Source organism: Pollachius pollachius (assembly GCF_949987615.1).
Source record: "Pollachius pollachius genome assembly, chromosome: 14".
Classification (NCBI taxonomy): Eukaryota; Metazoa; Chordata; class Actinopteri; order Gadiformes; family Gadidae; genus Pollachius; species Pollachius pollachius.
Window position 1 is genome coordinate 17,013,297 of NC_136947.1, and position 15,894 is coordinate 17,029,190.

Sequence of the window (15,894 nt, forward strand, 5' to 3'; positions counted from 1 at the left end):
GCCCCGTTGCCTCGGTAGCGGTGGACCCCAGCGGGCGACTCCTGGCGACGGGGCAGGAGGACAGCGCCTGCATGCTGTACGACATCCGGGGGGGCCGCACCGTGCAGACCTACCGGCCCCACGGCAGCGACGTGCGCTCGGTGCGCTTCTCCCCCGGCGCCCACTACCTGCTCACCGGTTCCTACGACACCAAGGTCATGGTGACCAACCTCCAGGGTAGGTCCAGGGGGGGGTCCAGGCCCACGCGTACATTCATTCGCTTACATTAAGGGCGTCTATCAAGACGCTTTTGTCCAAAAGCGACCGACAACGATTGGTAACATGGTGGCAGGAAGGGGGAACTGGAAACGTCGTAGGGCCGACCTGCTTGGGCTAGGCGTAGGATAGTCTAGTAAGGGTTTGGGGGGGTTTGACTCCTCGCCGGAAGGTTGTGGGTTCGAAGCCTTTATGTCCCCTGTCTAACCTCTAGACGTCCTTCAGCGAGATGCACCCTAACCCCCTACCCCCTCCTAAACAAAACTATTCTAGAACAAGTCACCCAGAGTCGCTTTAGGTTAACGCGGTTGCTCAATGACTGAGTGGTAACTACGTCATAATCACTACTAGCTAATCGAAAAAAAGAAATTGTGAAAATGTAAACTTAAGACCAAAAGTCTTTTGGTCTTATGGACAACGGATCCATTTCTGACCACTAGAGGGCGGGAGGGGAACGCCTGCAGAGCTAATGTTGTGAAGAAAACAGACAGCCCAGAGTCCCTCCTCACTCCTCCCCCTCTCTCCCCCATCCCAAGAAGGAAAGCTGACACTTTGTTTCTAGAGAGTGGTGGGCTTAGCCCAGCTTTAATGAACGGTTTCGTTTGTGGTTTCGTAACACATCATCTTGACATTACCGCTACTCCACCCTCCCGGTCCCCAACTCTTCCTTGGCTATGATCTATGCAAGTATCATATTCAGTGTGTGTGTGTATGGCTTCAACTCTCTCACTCTCTCTCTCTCTCTCTCTCTTTGTGTAGGGGACTTGACCAAGCAGCTGCCCGTGACGGTGGTGGGCGAGCACGGGGATAAGGTGATCCAGTGTCGGTGGCACCCGAACGACCTGTCCTTCCTGTCGTCCTCCGCGGACCGCACTGTGACACTCTGGACGCACAAGCCCTAGCACGCCCTACCACACACACGCACGCCGACGCGTACACGCACACACACCACTAGCGTTCGAACATGTCCAGCTCCAATACATTCTGTAGACGCCCCCCAGCCACACACACACACACACACACACACAAACACACTACTGCTGTACGGTTTGCGCCACACAGACATGAGTGGCCTGTCAGGCCCCTCTGGCATGCAGCCTGCTTACTCCAGAACACACCAGAAACCACACACACTGCACACCCACCCAGTGAACGAGGCGTGCCCCTTTTATCCCAAGGGAAATGTTAACGCGTACGAAATCTGCCAGGCGTCTAGATGGGCCCTGATTGGAGGGTTTTAGTCACGTGAATGCTTTTTGGTTTGTCTTCGGCTTGCTAAGTTTCCTCCATTTCATTTGTTTTCATGTGGTCAGGTCCCTCACCTCTTTATTTCTTTAACCGCGCCCACTGCTCACCAGGCACAGCACTGAATACATGATCTGATTACAGCGAATATAAATGATGGTGCCTTCCTGCAGTTTCCCCGACCTAAAGAAAACTCTCAAAGATGAACATCAACCATGGTCTTTTCTAAAGGTCAGGTTTTGGTTCACGGTTTTGACGTGAAATGCATTCCTGCCCTTTGTCCAGTCAGTCTTTCTCTATTCTTTTTTATATTATGCTGCTATTTTGAAGTCATTGTTGAGATGTTGATATAAAGGTGGGGCTGTGAATGTACATTTCAATGCATCTATACATCAGGCCTTCAGGAAACTGAATATGTGGCAAGTTATACAATAGCCTAACTATATGTCATTCATTCTACCAGTACCTTCAACCTTCTCATGTATAGTGTAACCGTTCTTATTCTATAGATCTCAGCGTTGTACATAGTGGGATGACCTTGTATAAACTTGCTTGATGTAAATGTAAAAAACGGTGTTTCGCTCTAAAAGCTGATACATTGTCTTGAAATAGCTTGCAATTCTTTCTTTTTTTAACATATGGCCCCAAAGGGAATTACAAATACGCTTCGTTGCTTATTTTTGCATCCTGGCATTGGGTGCAGGATTAACATCGTACAGGTGGTCTACTGCTGTGAAGGTTCAGTAGGTCTGAGGCCTTTGCCGTTGAAAAAGGGGTCATTATATGCACATTGAAATCTTAAAAGGCACGCAGTTGTTTTGTTCATTTCAATGCCAGTATTGTATGTTTGCACATTTTCTTTGGATTTTTTGTTACTAATTGACCCTTCTAGTTGATTAATATCTTAAGCTTTTTAAATTATTGTTCACGTACAGTGTCTCTGTTGAACTAAAAAGTGGCCAAACTAAAGCAGAGGTGTATTTATTTCACTGCCTCTTCATGTGAACTGATGGTTCTATGAAATGAACGCAGCCGATTTTCTGTGTTTTATTATGTGATTAAGTTAATGCTACTTAATTGAAGTGTAAATTACTGGTTTATCGATGGAATAAAAAGGTATATTACACTTCAGAAGCTAAAAAACATTTTCTCCACCCTCTGTTCACAATAAAAAGACATGACAATTCCCCTTCTCTGAAGAGTTGAGGCTTTATTCCTCTGATCAACAAAAAAGTAGTGTTACAAAAGAGCACCACAATCTGTTCATAGGTTTAAAGTTATTTGATATTTTTTATATTAGGAGACGCTTGTCTGAAAGTGTCTGATTCCCTGACCGAGACAACGCCTTCATCAGACTAATAATCGACATACACACAATTATAAAAAAAAATACACACGGAAAGAGCTGTACCTTTCTAGTGTCATGTCATGGACCTTAATCGCTAGTAACGCTACGAGAGTATTAAAAAGAAAAGGGAGAAAGTGGTAGGACGGCATTGGGAATCCATTTTTTCTTTTTTTTACAAAAGCTAGAATAAATACATCCCATCTGAAGTTGAGCATCTAAACACACTGTTCAAAAAGTGAAATTAAAAGGGTTACAATTTTCAAAAAAATCAAGTGTAAAAATAAAAGCTACCTCTGACTGCAGTGATTATTTGCTCCGTTATGATCCGTATGCAGAAGTGCAAATCCAGTTCTAAGTGAAACACAAAAAAGCACCAGGCGGGAGAGGCCTGTGAGTCCTCTGCCTCACCCCCCCCTCATATGATACATATAGCTGGCAGTGCTTGAGTCCCTGAGGACAATGATGGAGAACCGCTCCCTAGTGAGCCACGTAGCGCCGTCTCCGTGGTGTCCCTCCTCGTCCCTGGGGGGCCCCCCCGGTGGGTGAGGCCGTCCTCACGCTAGTCCTTGGCCTCCCCGGCCGGGCCTGAGCTACACACTGGGGCGGCTGCGCTTCAGTGGGGGGCCCCTGGCCGGGCGGCAGGGCCCCCTGGGGGCAGGGTGACGCGCTGCTCGTCCATGCGCTTGGCCTGCGAGCGCATGATGAGGCTGAAGAAGTCCTCGTCGGGCACGGTGGGGCCGCGGGCCGGAGGCGGGGGGGGCGCGCACCGCTGGTCGTCCAGACGGGAGCCCTGGGGGGCGGAGGACGGGGGCGGGTTGTGAGCGGGCTGCAGGACTTAAGGGCTGACACATCATGTGGAAACACAGAGCTGAGGTGCGTCCCAGAGGTGGGGTTGCTCCTGCAGTATGGCCAGGCACTGGTGATGTTGTAACAGCACTTAGAGCGTGGGGCGAGGAAAGGTTTGCAGTGGCTTCAGAACGTGGTTATTTAAGGTCCTTTTAATTTTGACTGATTAAGAGGCTACATCGACTAGTTTGAGTAACTGGTGAAAACCGTTCTCAGGTTTACGATAAGTTATATTTAAAACTTTTAAGAATACCCTTTCAAGACCATTATTAATGTTGATTTAAGACATTGTTCATGGCCAAAAGTCCCAGAATGACTTGCAAAGTAAATACACATATTCACACTATCGAATCAGTTTGAACAGGCCCTTATAAACCTTGGAGGTGAGGTTTCTTTTCACCAAATGCCAATCCACGTTGCGTAATGTAAGCAGACTCACTTTTTTGCACCTTTGCACACTTTTTTCAGGATGAGGAAACATGGTTTGAAACAACTCACTTATGTCGTTATTGCTTTGATATTACTGATGTTAAAGGTGACATATTATACCAACGTCTTGTAACGGCTAATCACAGTCACACCTGGTGGTATAATATGTCACCTTTAAGCAATTGTGTGTAGAGTCCAGAGCACTCTCGCTTCATAGTATAGATGACATAATATAATACATTTTTACAACACGTCCAAAATCGTATTTAAGAATTTTGACACCCGTTTCCAAGAATCAGTCTATAATCTATACACACATAAAACAAGAGCACACCGGAACATAAAACCAAGGAACTGAATCCATAACCACAAGCTCCTCCCCCTTTACCTGGCACTTGACGAGCATGTCGAAGAAGTTGTCGTCGGGCTCTGCGTTGTCGGCGTTGGCCATCAGGTGGCTGAGCACCGCCTGGTTGCCGTTCTGCTGGTGCAGCCTGAGGCCCGGCAGGCTCGCCCCTCCCGCTGCCGCCGCCGCCGCCGCCGCCGCCGCCGCCGCCGCGGGCTCGTTCGTCCTCCGGCCCGCCGACTCCGACCCGGAGGACCCCCTGCCGGGGGGCGCGTCCGGCCCGCTGCTCAGCGAGAGGCGGCTGCCCTTGTCCTGGATGGCGCAGCGCTGGTCGTCCATGCGGTTGCTCTGGAAGCGGCTGAGCAGGTCGAAGAAGCCCTCGTCTCCGAGCGCCTCGGGGCTGGGCCGCTGGGCGGCGCAAAGAGAACAGAGGAAGACGTGAAACTGAAGCTAGGGATCCGGCTGCAGCCGCTTGTCTGGCGGTGAATGAGCGGGCGGCACGTCTTACGTCGCCCCCCCGTATCGGTCTCAAAGTCCTCCTTTACCTTCTGCGGTCCCGGGGGGGCCGTCTGGCTGGGGTCCAGGGTGTTGCTGGTGTCCTGGAGGACCTTAGTGGAGCCGCCCGCCTTGTGCTTCTTGCTGCGCAGCCGGCCGACGAAGAAGAGCTTGGAGGAGGCCTTGGCCAGGCTGGGCTTGGACTGCTTGGTCAGGATGTCGCTGTTCCACTTCTGACCCTTGGGACAGAAGGAGGAGTGCCAGTGAGTCGGCGTGGGAGCTGAACAAGGTGACCAGGCTAGTGCTGGTTCAGGTAACAGCCACCGTTGTCTGACTCTCGCTCTCTCTCTCTCTAGCTGTGTTGGAAATCGTTCCCTATTCACTCACTCGCTATTCCCTACATAGTGTTCGTGATATAGTGCACTATATAGGGAACGAACAAACGAGAATTCGGACCCTACGCTGAACGTTGCTAAACGTCATTTGCGTCGGTGAATGCGCCGGGTATTTGTGTGACGCAGACAGACGCGCCAACATCATGTAAACGAACCGGGCGCCCACGAGGACAGCTGGAGGTTGTATTGATGTTGAATGTAACATTTCCTTGATCAAGGTTTTTTTTAATTAATTCTGAATGTTACATATTCTATGTTTAATCCCAAATAAATTGTGTACATTTCTAAACGAAAGCCGGAGACTCCATCATTAAATGTATTCGTTTTCGCGGTTATTCAGCTTCTTCTTCTCCTCCGGAAAAACACGACCGCATTGCATTGTGGTATACGGGAGTAACATGTAGGGAACATCGTATGTTCACTCAAATTTTGGGAATTTTAAGTTCACTATGTAGTGCATGAAATTAACCACTGAGAATTCGAACACCACTACAAAATGGTGAGCACCCTATATAGTGCACTATATCCGTGATAGGGAACGATTTCATGTGTGTCTGGGTCTGTGATTGGTTTTCTATGGTATCTGCAAGTTTTTCCTTCATAAACAACAGTTTAATGCCACCCTAAAGATTTGAATTGGCATTCCTCTTCAGTTTGATTTGAGGACACTTTGACCTCTGGTATAGCCCAAAGATAATGTACAAAACCTTTTTCCTTTTGGTCTTCTATCAAAGTTGCGGAACATTTGTCATAGATTTCAATGTTCCTAATTAACCTTACATCAATTTGTGTGCTTGTTTGCATGTGTGCGTGCGTGCGTGCGTGCATGCGTGCGTGTCTTACGCTCAGCTTGGTCTCTGGCGTTAGCTTCATCAGCTCCAGGTTCTCCATGCTGTGTCTCCTGCCGGTACGAGCCCGTGCTCCTGCACACAGGGAACACACACCGAGCTCTGTGAGGCCGCCTGAGTCCTCATTGCTCTACATTTAAACCAAGGCCCTGCTGTGTGGGCGTACCGTTCAGAGGGAGGTCCGTCTCCTTGGCGTCCGACAGCGTGGAGCTGTTGGTGCTGTAGCTCAGACCCAGCACCGTCTGCAGGTCAGACACGTTCATCCGGGCAGTCAGCTCTCCACTCCTGTCTCCAGTCTGGAAGAGGAGGTTCAAAGATCAACTCAATGACATACAGACACATTAATTGATATGTGATACGTTGCTTTTTAACCATGAAAATGAATGATATTAAAGATGATCCACAAACACAACATAATATGTATATAATGAGAATTACATCATTCTTATTCGAATTAAAAAGATTTTATAAGTGAATATATTTAGTAAACGCTCTTAAGAATGTAGGGCGTTAAGACTAGCTTAATGCTGCAGTGTTTCGGTTTAGGGGTGGGCACGGTTATTCGAGATGACGTGGGTATTCGACTTTAGCTGTAGCAGATTCTTTTAAATTTTTGCCTAAAGTTAATTCAATATATTCATTAGCTATATTAATTGGAATACCGGCAACCTCCGTTGCCGGTAGCGTTGCTCGGTTAACGGGTTACTCAATTTCTTTTTAGCGAATATTCAAATATTGATGTGCCTTCAAATGCCCATCCCTATTTCTGTTTCATGTGTGTGTGTGTTGTGAGGTACATGCATGCTCGTACCTCTTTGGAGATCTCCAGGTGTTTCTCTGCAAAGTGCATGGCCTGGTCGTGGTTGCCCAGTGCGGTGTGGGCGTTCCCCAGACTCCAGCACGCACGGCCCTCCCCGATCCTGCAGACCATACCGGAGAACATTGCCATGGAGATGCCATACTGACGAAGACTCCTCTGGATAATGTTTCACTTCTCACATTGCCTTGTCATCTTAGAGTGTGAGTGAACCCCTGTTTCAGCACAAAAATGGGTTTTGGGCTGACAGTTCTACGAAGGATTGGGGGCTTGTTATCCCCATGGTTACAACCCACGGCAACCACGTGCGACTTTCTTTCTATGAAGTACCGTCGTTGCGAGAGTCTTTGCTTGAAATGTGGCCCACACAGTGGTGTTATACAATAAGTGTCCAAGTTTCCATTTCTAGGAGACGGACATCCAAACGACCCGCTACCCAAACTGGGCTCCGCATATCCACACAAACTGTGGTCGGAATATTATGTGTCCCAGAAGCATGACACTCTATCAGACGGGGACATCAACATCCACTGCTGCCCAGACTGAGCTCCGCTTATCCACACACAACTCGAAGCAACGTTCTTAAACAGAGTGAACTTGTTCGGAAGGCAACAATGAAGCCTTGTTGTGGCAGACACCTCCCTCTGTCTGGACCCCCTGTCCTTAAGGAGGCGGGCTAAAACCTAACCCTATTGTCCATTGGGTCGACCATATAGCAATGGTGTCTATCCCCCTTAAAGGTACAATATGTAACATTGACACTGAGCCTTTAAAAACTGGCATTTCAGTTAAAATTCCCAATATGGGAGATCATTGCCCCCTCCGCCTGGCCTCTCATCAACAGACTCAAAGCTCCCGAGGACTGCCAGGACAATGAAGAGCAATGAAGGAACGCGAGCGCAGACCAGCCTAACGCAACGTTATATTTTGAGATGGGCGCAATTATTCAGTTTTGAAAGACCAGTCTTACACTGTAAGTTTATCAGCTAATGTATATTATTGTTTTCAATTGACTTATTGTTTGCAAACTATAGACCAGCTCACGTGGCCTCTGTCGTGAAATCCTCCTGGACTCTTAAGGGTCAATGTCTTTTCTACAAGATGTGCACGTGTTGTAGCACAGTTCTGGTCGTGAAGCTTTCAGCGAAAGAGGACGTGGCTTTATAGGTCGGGTAGAATCTAGCACAATCTCAGTTGATCCAGTTTGTTCGCTTGCTTCCATGGCTACGGCACGCAGTGTTTATGGGCCAATTGTCTCCCGGAACAGAGATTTCAGAGGATAACACACTGGCTGTGACATTGTTGTCAGAGATGTCAGTATTTGAGTATGCAGTTTCCTTCATCTCTATGGAAATGTCAGGGTCATTTTATGATCTAGTATCGTCCATTTGTTACATATTGTACCACTTAGTGACCAACAGCGTGTTCTGATAGGAGGTGGCCATGGGGAGAGGGGTTCTCCTGCATATGTATGTTTCTACCTCAGCATCCCAGGAGAGTTTAAAAAGGACCAAAGGACTGACGGTAACCCAGAGTGAGTGTACCTGTCATTGAGGTCCTGGGCTATGATGAGGTGTTTGAGGTGGTAGTCGATGGCCCTCTCGTAGTCCTGCAGGAGCGTGTAGGTGTTGCCCAGGCTGTAGCAGGCCTGGGCTTCCACCGCCCGGTCCTTCAGCTGTCTGGCCAGCTGCAGAGTCCTCCTGCGGGGGACACAAAGCGCACAGCCTTGTTCCCTCCCGTCTCTCTCATTGATATGATCCTTAACCAAACAGCCCCGAGGTCGCAGGGATGGCAAACAGGGATTCTCTTTTATACATCAAATGACCTTCTGACCAAAGTTTACAGTTATTCCAAATACAAAGTGATGATGTAATGATGTGAGGCTTTTATGTTGCCAACAACTGCAGATGACCCTGTCTTTATGAGATGCATTCGAGACAGAAACCACAAGAGATAAACTGTGAGTTGTGCGTAAGTATTTGCAAACTGCATTCCCTTGATAACAATGTGGCCTTGAATTGGGCCTGAATGGAGGCAGGCTTACTTATAGTGCTCAGAGGCCACATCAAACTCCCCCAGGAAGATGTAGGCGTTGCCCAGGTTGCAGTACGCCCGTCTCTCTGCCGAGCGGTCGCCAAACTCCTTGGCGATGAGGAGGCGCTAAGGGGTCCGATGGTAACACTCGTAGCTTATTTATATATATCGCACAATCATGTTTCTGCATCTTTGAAATTTGGAAGAAGCTTGGTTTGGTTTCAGAGCTACACAATACCTGTTCATGGGAGGACACGGCTCTGCGAAAGTTCCCCAAGAGGTATTGTGTGTTGCCAAGGTTACCGTACGTCCTTCCCTGCGCGGCCCTGTCTCCGAGCTCCTTGACGATGGCCAAGTTTGCCCTGGAAAGCACCAAGACGGGTCAGTCTGCTATTTCGGGAGGCTGATCTGAGATCAGGACAGAGCGAGATAAGGAGCAGCCTGAGCGTTCCGACTCACTCGTAGTATTCCGCCGCCTGCCGCAGCGCCGCCATCACCTCCTCGGGGAAGTCCCCCGGCTCTGCCCCACTCCAGCAGATACTCTTCCCCTTGGCGTGGTACACGTTCCCGAAGTTATACAGGGCCCTCGCCTGGCCCACCTAACAGACAGACAGAAAGACGGACACAGACAGACGGACAGACGAACGGACAGACAGACGGACATAGAAAAACACACAGACAGACGGACAGACGGAAGGCGGACACAGACAGACAGACAGACAGACAGACAGACAGACAGACAGACAGACGGACAGACGAACAGACAGACAGACGGACACAGAAACACACAGACAGACAGACACACAGACAGACAGACAGACAGACACACACAGGATAGAGCGATGTCAGCGCACGATGCAAAACGACACACAAACCCACATATCGGGAGGGTCGACATGTTGGTACAGGCGTGGACTTCTTGCAACTTCACGTTCACCTTGTCTCCGATGTCCCTGGAGATGTCCAGGTGCCTCTGGCAGCAGATCACCGCCTCGTCGAACCGCCCAAGCACCTTCAAAGTGTTGCCCAGGTTCCCGCTGGCCTTGGCTTCGCCCATCAGGTCACCGATGGTCCTAGACGGGGATGTTTAACACGACATGTGAGGAAGGAGTTGTAGACAAGCGTCGGAGGTTTGGATGTTTTACAGCTTCCTGAGGCTGGATAAGTGGGATCATGGAGATAAGAAATCCGAAATCGAAATTTGAATATTGAAATAAATCAAAATAAATCACGCCCTTGGTTTTTGACTGATCGCCAAGGTTAAAAAATCGTGAAAATGCATGAAGGGCCCAAAGATATGTTATGTCTGTTCATTTTCTCCACAATCCCCTAATTTGGTTCCGAGGCCCTATCTCCTACGGTGAGTGCGCTGCCCGCTCCCGGGTGCGAGTGTGTGCGGGGGGCTCTAACCTGGTCAGCGTGAGGTCGTGGTGGTGGAACTCCAGGGCCTTGCCGTAGTCGTGCAGGTGGAAGTAGGCATTGCCCAGCTGGCTGTAGATGGCGCTCAGCACCTGTAGGTCCTCCGTTCCCACCTGGATGGCGGCCTCGAAGAAGGACACGCCGGCCCGGTAGTCCCCCACCTTGCAGAGTCGCTCCCCCTCCAGGGCCAGCTCCAGGCAGGACGCCTCCATCCTAGACCAGGACGGACCACAGCAGTCTTAACACACTGCTTCTCTGGGCCCCTGAACCCCTCTCTGTTGTGTCCCGAGATCCGAAGCCACTACGTGAATACTTAGACAAAAAGTATAGCTACAACATATACTGTACCTGTTCAACTGTGGTTAAGAGGTTAAAGTGCCTTTGCACAACCGCACAAACACTCACACACTCACTCACACACATACACAAACACACACTCACAAAGACACATAAACACACACACACACACACACACACACACACACACACAGACACAGCTAAGTGGACATGCTCCCAGGGCAGAAATTGGTCCTCATGTTCTAACAATCCCACTGGAGAGGCAGCAGCCCATCTGGCAAAACACCATATGGAAAACTCAGGTACTCAGGAAGCAAAAGCGTACTCGCTGGCCGAGGGCTTTGGGAAAATAGAAAAGGGTACTCGTACTGTGTGGACATCAAGTACTGAAGGGAAGGGGGAGGAGGGGGAAACAGACAAGGGGGAAAACTCCACCCACAGTCCACGACCAGAGCCTCTCTTGCAAGGAAAGGCGTTTGGCAGGGACTGTTTTTCAGCCACTTCCTCCCGACTAAAGAGAACAATGGCCACGGTTGATCGCGGGCCTTGTTTGTTGTGGTAGAAGGGGTCCTTTCCTGTCGCCATTGGTCAATATCATGTATATACAATATTGTGTCTGCCTGGGAACTCAAAAGTATGAGGCAAATGGTACAGCACACCATTCACTGTGTACGGCCACAAAAGACGACATTTCTGTGCACAGAAACCCTTTAGGCCTTTCAAAACAAAGTGTGGACTGACTGTGGGGCCAGGCAACCAGGAGGGTGTTGAGAATAGAAGGAGGATTATCTGATTAATGGCAGATTACAGAGCATGTTTCTACAACTGCTGCAGTCGTGCAGCAAACATTTGGTTTTGCCATGGCCCACCCAAAACTTCATAAACAAGATTGGCTTTGCAAAGCCTCATTCAGTTTGTTGACTCCCAATGCTCCCGTTTGTTCCTACTCAAGGCTTTGAACTCAGGAAGAACACCAACACTTCCTGGATCATAAAAGGCTCATCGGGGCTACTCAACAAAAAGCTCATAGATGGTGTGTTGCTGAGATTACACAGATGCCAACTGCGAACCTAAAGAACTAAAGTAGCTTGTTCTGTTAAATCGTGCAGACAAGCACTTGGAAGCAGACCAAACATGTGTAAACATCTGCTTACGCCTTTAATTTGTCCTATAATCGTACTATTCCAGGATAATAACGGTCGGTTCTGCTAATTCTGCCCTACCTGCATGTTTTCCGTCTCTTATATAAACAGCAGCAGCAGCAGCGCATGGCACATGATAGAGGCATCTAAATAGGTTTCCACCAGGGGAAAAACTCCAGGCAGCCCCTTCTATTTTTTCTTTGTCTCTGAGGCATGAAGAGATCTAATTCAGATCCTTAGCCTATACAACATTTTAACACTGCACTGAATTATTAACTGAACCTAGGTTAAGGGAGATCAAGTATTTTTCCAATCGCTTTTGAATCTATCTCAGCAGACTTGGGGGAGCACACAACTTTCAAGGTGAAGCCAATGCAATCAGCGTGGTATTAACCTGGAGCATCAAGGAACCTCCCCAATCAGCGATTCTACAGCTAATCCACTTTCCTTTCATCCCAGTACCCTCTCTCTCTATTATCTTTATTTTGACCTAGGTCATCTCAGATTAGTATGACAGAAGAGATGGGCAACTTTCAGATTACACTTGTGGCCATTGATAAGCAGCTTTATTAGAACATTCAAGCTGCGTTAGACAGTGCATGCATTGTTCCAATAGAAATGATCGTAGCTCTCAGCAAACAGGTGTCCCTTGCAGGTCCATTCACAGTGGCAAAACAAAGCAAGAAGTAATGAATGTTTCAGCGGACCTGTTTAACTATTGATGTTTACTGGAGCGGTCCCTCCTGTGTCTGAAAGGTCTCATCTGCTCTCAGACTCTCCGTACCTGGACAGGTACGCAGACAGCTGGCTCACGTCTGTTTAAACACAGTACCCTGCCTTTAGTCAACAAGCTAACCCTAATTAGGAAAGAGGTGCTTGTCAAGAAGGGTTTAGTCTAATTAAACATGGAGCTTCAATCCCCGACTCCAAATGACTGATACAGCATTATTTGTCTCTTGACTAGGCCACTCAACATAACAGAGTAAGACCTGAACATGTGCAACAGGTGTTATGAGGCTGGTAATAACAAGGGTCTTCCCTTTGCCTTAATGCACCAACATTTACTTTATCAATAGTCCCACATGAAAACAACCTAGAAAATGACTAGTACTCTGTACCCTAAGTTGAGAGAGGGCAGATGCCTACCTGTAGCGGATATGAAAGGACTGGTCCTCGCCTTGGACGCAAAGCATAGCGCCTTTTTCATCCATTGTAGTGCATACTATGAGGGACAATCCCAGTTTGTTCCAGTAAAAATTGTTGGACGTGAAAAAAGAAACGTTCCCTATTCAGAATATGGTGAAGACACTGAGGACATATTCACATCAGCTCCTTGATGTAGGGTTGATATAGTTGAAGAGAACTAGAGCGAGGGTGGGCTGAAGCCTCTATGAGTCTTTAAAATAGTCGGCAGAGTCCTGAGTGTTCTGTCCATACTAGGTTCATTCAGTGCGTGTGTGTTGCCGTTCGGCTGTCTCCTCTCTGCGGCCCTCTGTGAAGAGAACACAAGATGCTGTGTGTAAATCCTCATTCTGGCCACGCTGCGCCATGGCAACCCCAACCAAACAGCAGCATGCTGAAGCAGGGCAGGGCGAGCGCAGGGAGCGAGGAAAAGAGGTGGACAGAATAGATTGGTAGGAGGGGGCAAAACGCAGGCAACCTGCCAACGGAGATCAACCCGGTTCAGGGGCGTGTACTGTAGACTTTAGATGAGGAGCACGTGCCTGTGGATAGGGCATGAGCATGCAGAGATACATGGGCTTAGGCTGGAGCTCTGACAGTGGGAAATAAAGGAAAAGCGTTGGCGTTGCTCGGTTTATAGCAATCAACAGAAAATATGATTGATATTGTTGAATATTGATTATATTGGCAGAAAGCCCTCGAAGATATAGTTTGGTAGCGAAATGATAGTAAACCGTAATGAGTGTAAAGCAAAGAGTAAGCTCCCAAGCACACCTCTAAGAAGGGTAAGGGTCGACCATTACCTCATTCATATATGAGGTCATACAAAACCCAACCCTCTTGCTCCCCAAGTTCACGGAACAAAGCAGCGAAGAAAAATCTCAGAGCAAGAACACAGTCGGAGTGGCCTGCTTGAGAAAACTAGCAATACAAAGAAAAGGTCATAAGCTAATGCAAAGATAAGACAATCAATTTAGGGCATAACTTGATTTACTGAACTGGTGATTATATTAGCTATGGTGAGTCATTCAGCACAATAATCATGGTGCACAAAACCATGTTTACTCATCTTAGTCTTGGGTGGTTTATAATTTTACTACTAGCCTACTACATAACCATTCAAACAAATGAAAATCAAAAACACAACATGTGGGATTACGCTGGACAAAGTAAATCAGACGCGGATTGTGCACATCGTATTTCTTTCTCTTTTGATTACTAATCAGAGGCTATTTTGACTATGCCTCTTTAAGAAAATTGCAAATCTAGGGCCAAACATCTGGTTCTCATTCTTCCCAAAATCAAACTATAGATCATAAGCTGTAAATGTTAAGCATGGGGAAACTGAGTCTGCACAGGGAACACACAAGATAAGCTGAGCAGACTGCATATATAAAGTACAGTATATATATATACACACACATACATATATATATAGGCCTATATGCTCCATTCTTGAACCGAACAGGGAGATATATTTAGAAGCATTACAATGCATGAGATTGTGCAGCACTATAAGTTGCGAATGACAAGTGTGTTGTTGGCAACAAGTTGCATCATTACAATTCTGAGAGTGCATTTCTACATACACTCACATGGGTAATGATCATGCGTTGAAACACAACCCACTTCTGCAGTTTATAGTAGTTGAACATGCACTTCATATTCAGAATGGAAAAACACTGGTTACAAACACTGTCTGCCTAGCCTGTTATTCTGCTGCTCATCGGATTATGAATCATCGTAAGAAAAAGAAAAGCCTGAGGCGTTGGAAGACTGTCAAGTACATAACAAGTACATGGAAATGCGTGCATTCATAATCAATGTCTGCTAATACGCATTCAGCATTTTCCCAGTTTTAAGAGCCAAATATGTGTGAATAGCAGTAATCTGTAGTAGGCACATAGTAGTCGTGAAAGAGGAGTAGAAAGAGAAGTGAACAATGCCTCAAGCAATACCCGATTAATCAACAGGTTAATATTCTTTAACGACCACCTCACATCCAGCTAATCCCATGAAGACACGAACAGGCAGGCAGGCCACTATAGATCCCAAATGGCTAGATTACGTCTGGGTCTCTCAGAAATACATTTTATTGAGAGCCACAGCAAACGTGATGGAAACACCCAGTCGCATTACAGCAGTGAATCCGCACACCAGAAACCAAAACAACAAGGTCTGAGTACTCACCGATAACTTCTCAACACAGATGGGGGTAATCTGGAAAACCTAAAAGTGTGTGATAGACGGAGCATACATCAACGCAGGGCTACATCAGTCAACGATATAAAAGGGCAATAAAGGACACTGAAATGAATAACATCCTTTAGTTGATGGATCAAGAAATATCTTTAACGTGACATTTCGCACATTATGGATCCTCCAACTTCAAGCCTCAACTACACGGGAGGCACTGGAGCTGACGGTCAGCCCCCTGCAGCCTGATGCTATTTCATCTGAGTTAGTTTAACTGCGGCAGACACGGCTCACACAAGATAGTAAAAAGCGATTTAACACCAGAATAACATACGTTGTGGTTAGCCTGTTAGCTGTTGACTTACGTTAGGCGATCCAGTTCGAACAATGGAAGGTTCTTATTTTACTTCGGAAATAAAGATCCTCCTATAGCTTAAAATACCGCAAAAGCAACACTAAATAAAACATTTTATGAGTTTCCATAGCGAACTACATTTAATCCAAACTTTCCTACTTAATGTAACTTCTATAGTTTACTTCGACGGCATAAAACAAAAAGAACGTACTCGTTGTTTTTAGCCAGCTGTCCAATAGGAACGG

General features: G+C 47.4%; 2 protein-coding genes across 8 annotated transcripts in view; one reads left to right on the plus strand and one right to left on the minus strand.

Moving 5' to 3' along the window:
• The window catches only part of wdr47a (WD repeat domain 47a), a 14,684-nt gene extending 12,031 nt beyond the window's left edge, over window positions 1–2,653 (plus strand). For both annotated transcript variants that reach the window (XM_079750361.1, XM_079750360.1), the window contains exons 16-17: window positions 1–216; window positions 1,015–2,653. The exon at window positions 1–216 is cut by the window's left edge and continues 3 nt beyond it. In XM_079750361.1, coding sequence (XP_079606487.1) covers window positions 1–216; window positions 1,015–1,157 — 359 coding nt within the window. In that variant the 3' untranslated portion in view covers window positions 1,158–2,653. The remainder of the gene's footprint in view (window positions 217–1,014) is intronic.
• Window positions 2,654–2,690: 37 nt separating this feature from the next.
• On the minus strand, window positions 2,691–15,839 carry gpsm2 (G protein signaling modulator 2). 6 transcript variants are annotated; one of them, XM_079750371.1, is made up of 16 exons: window positions 15,660–15,839; window positions 15,289–15,327; window positions 13,063–13,408; window positions 12,624–12,731; window positions 10,469–10,690; window positions 9,996–10,131; window positions 9,518–9,657; window positions 9,297–9,420; window positions 9,069–9,184; window positions 8,569–8,724; window positions 7,019–7,127; window positions 6,374–6,503; window positions 6,203–6,282; window positions 5,015–5,203; window positions 4,512–4,877; window positions 2,691–3,638 (listed from the first exon to the last, which is right to left on the minus strand). In XM_079750371.1, the coding sequence occupies exons 5-16, from the start codon at window positions 10,687–10,689 to the stop codon at window positions 3,462–3,464; spliced, it is 1,944 nt and encodes a 647-aa protein (XP_079606497.1). In that variant the 5' UTR covers window position 10,690; window positions 12,624–12,731; window positions 13,063–13,408; window positions 15,289–15,327; window positions 15,660–15,839; the 3' UTR covers window positions 2,691–3,461. The 6 variants fall into 6 exon arrangements, with proteins under 6 accessions (XP_079606497.1, XP_079606495.1, XP_079606496.1 ...); XM_079750369.1 differs by lacking the exon at window positions 12,624–12,731 and adding an exon at window positions 13,902–14,019; XM_079750370.1 differs by lacking the exon at window positions 12,624–12,731 and having other exon boundaries at window positions 9,518–9,648.
• Window positions 15,840–15,894: the final 55 nt, after the last annotated feature.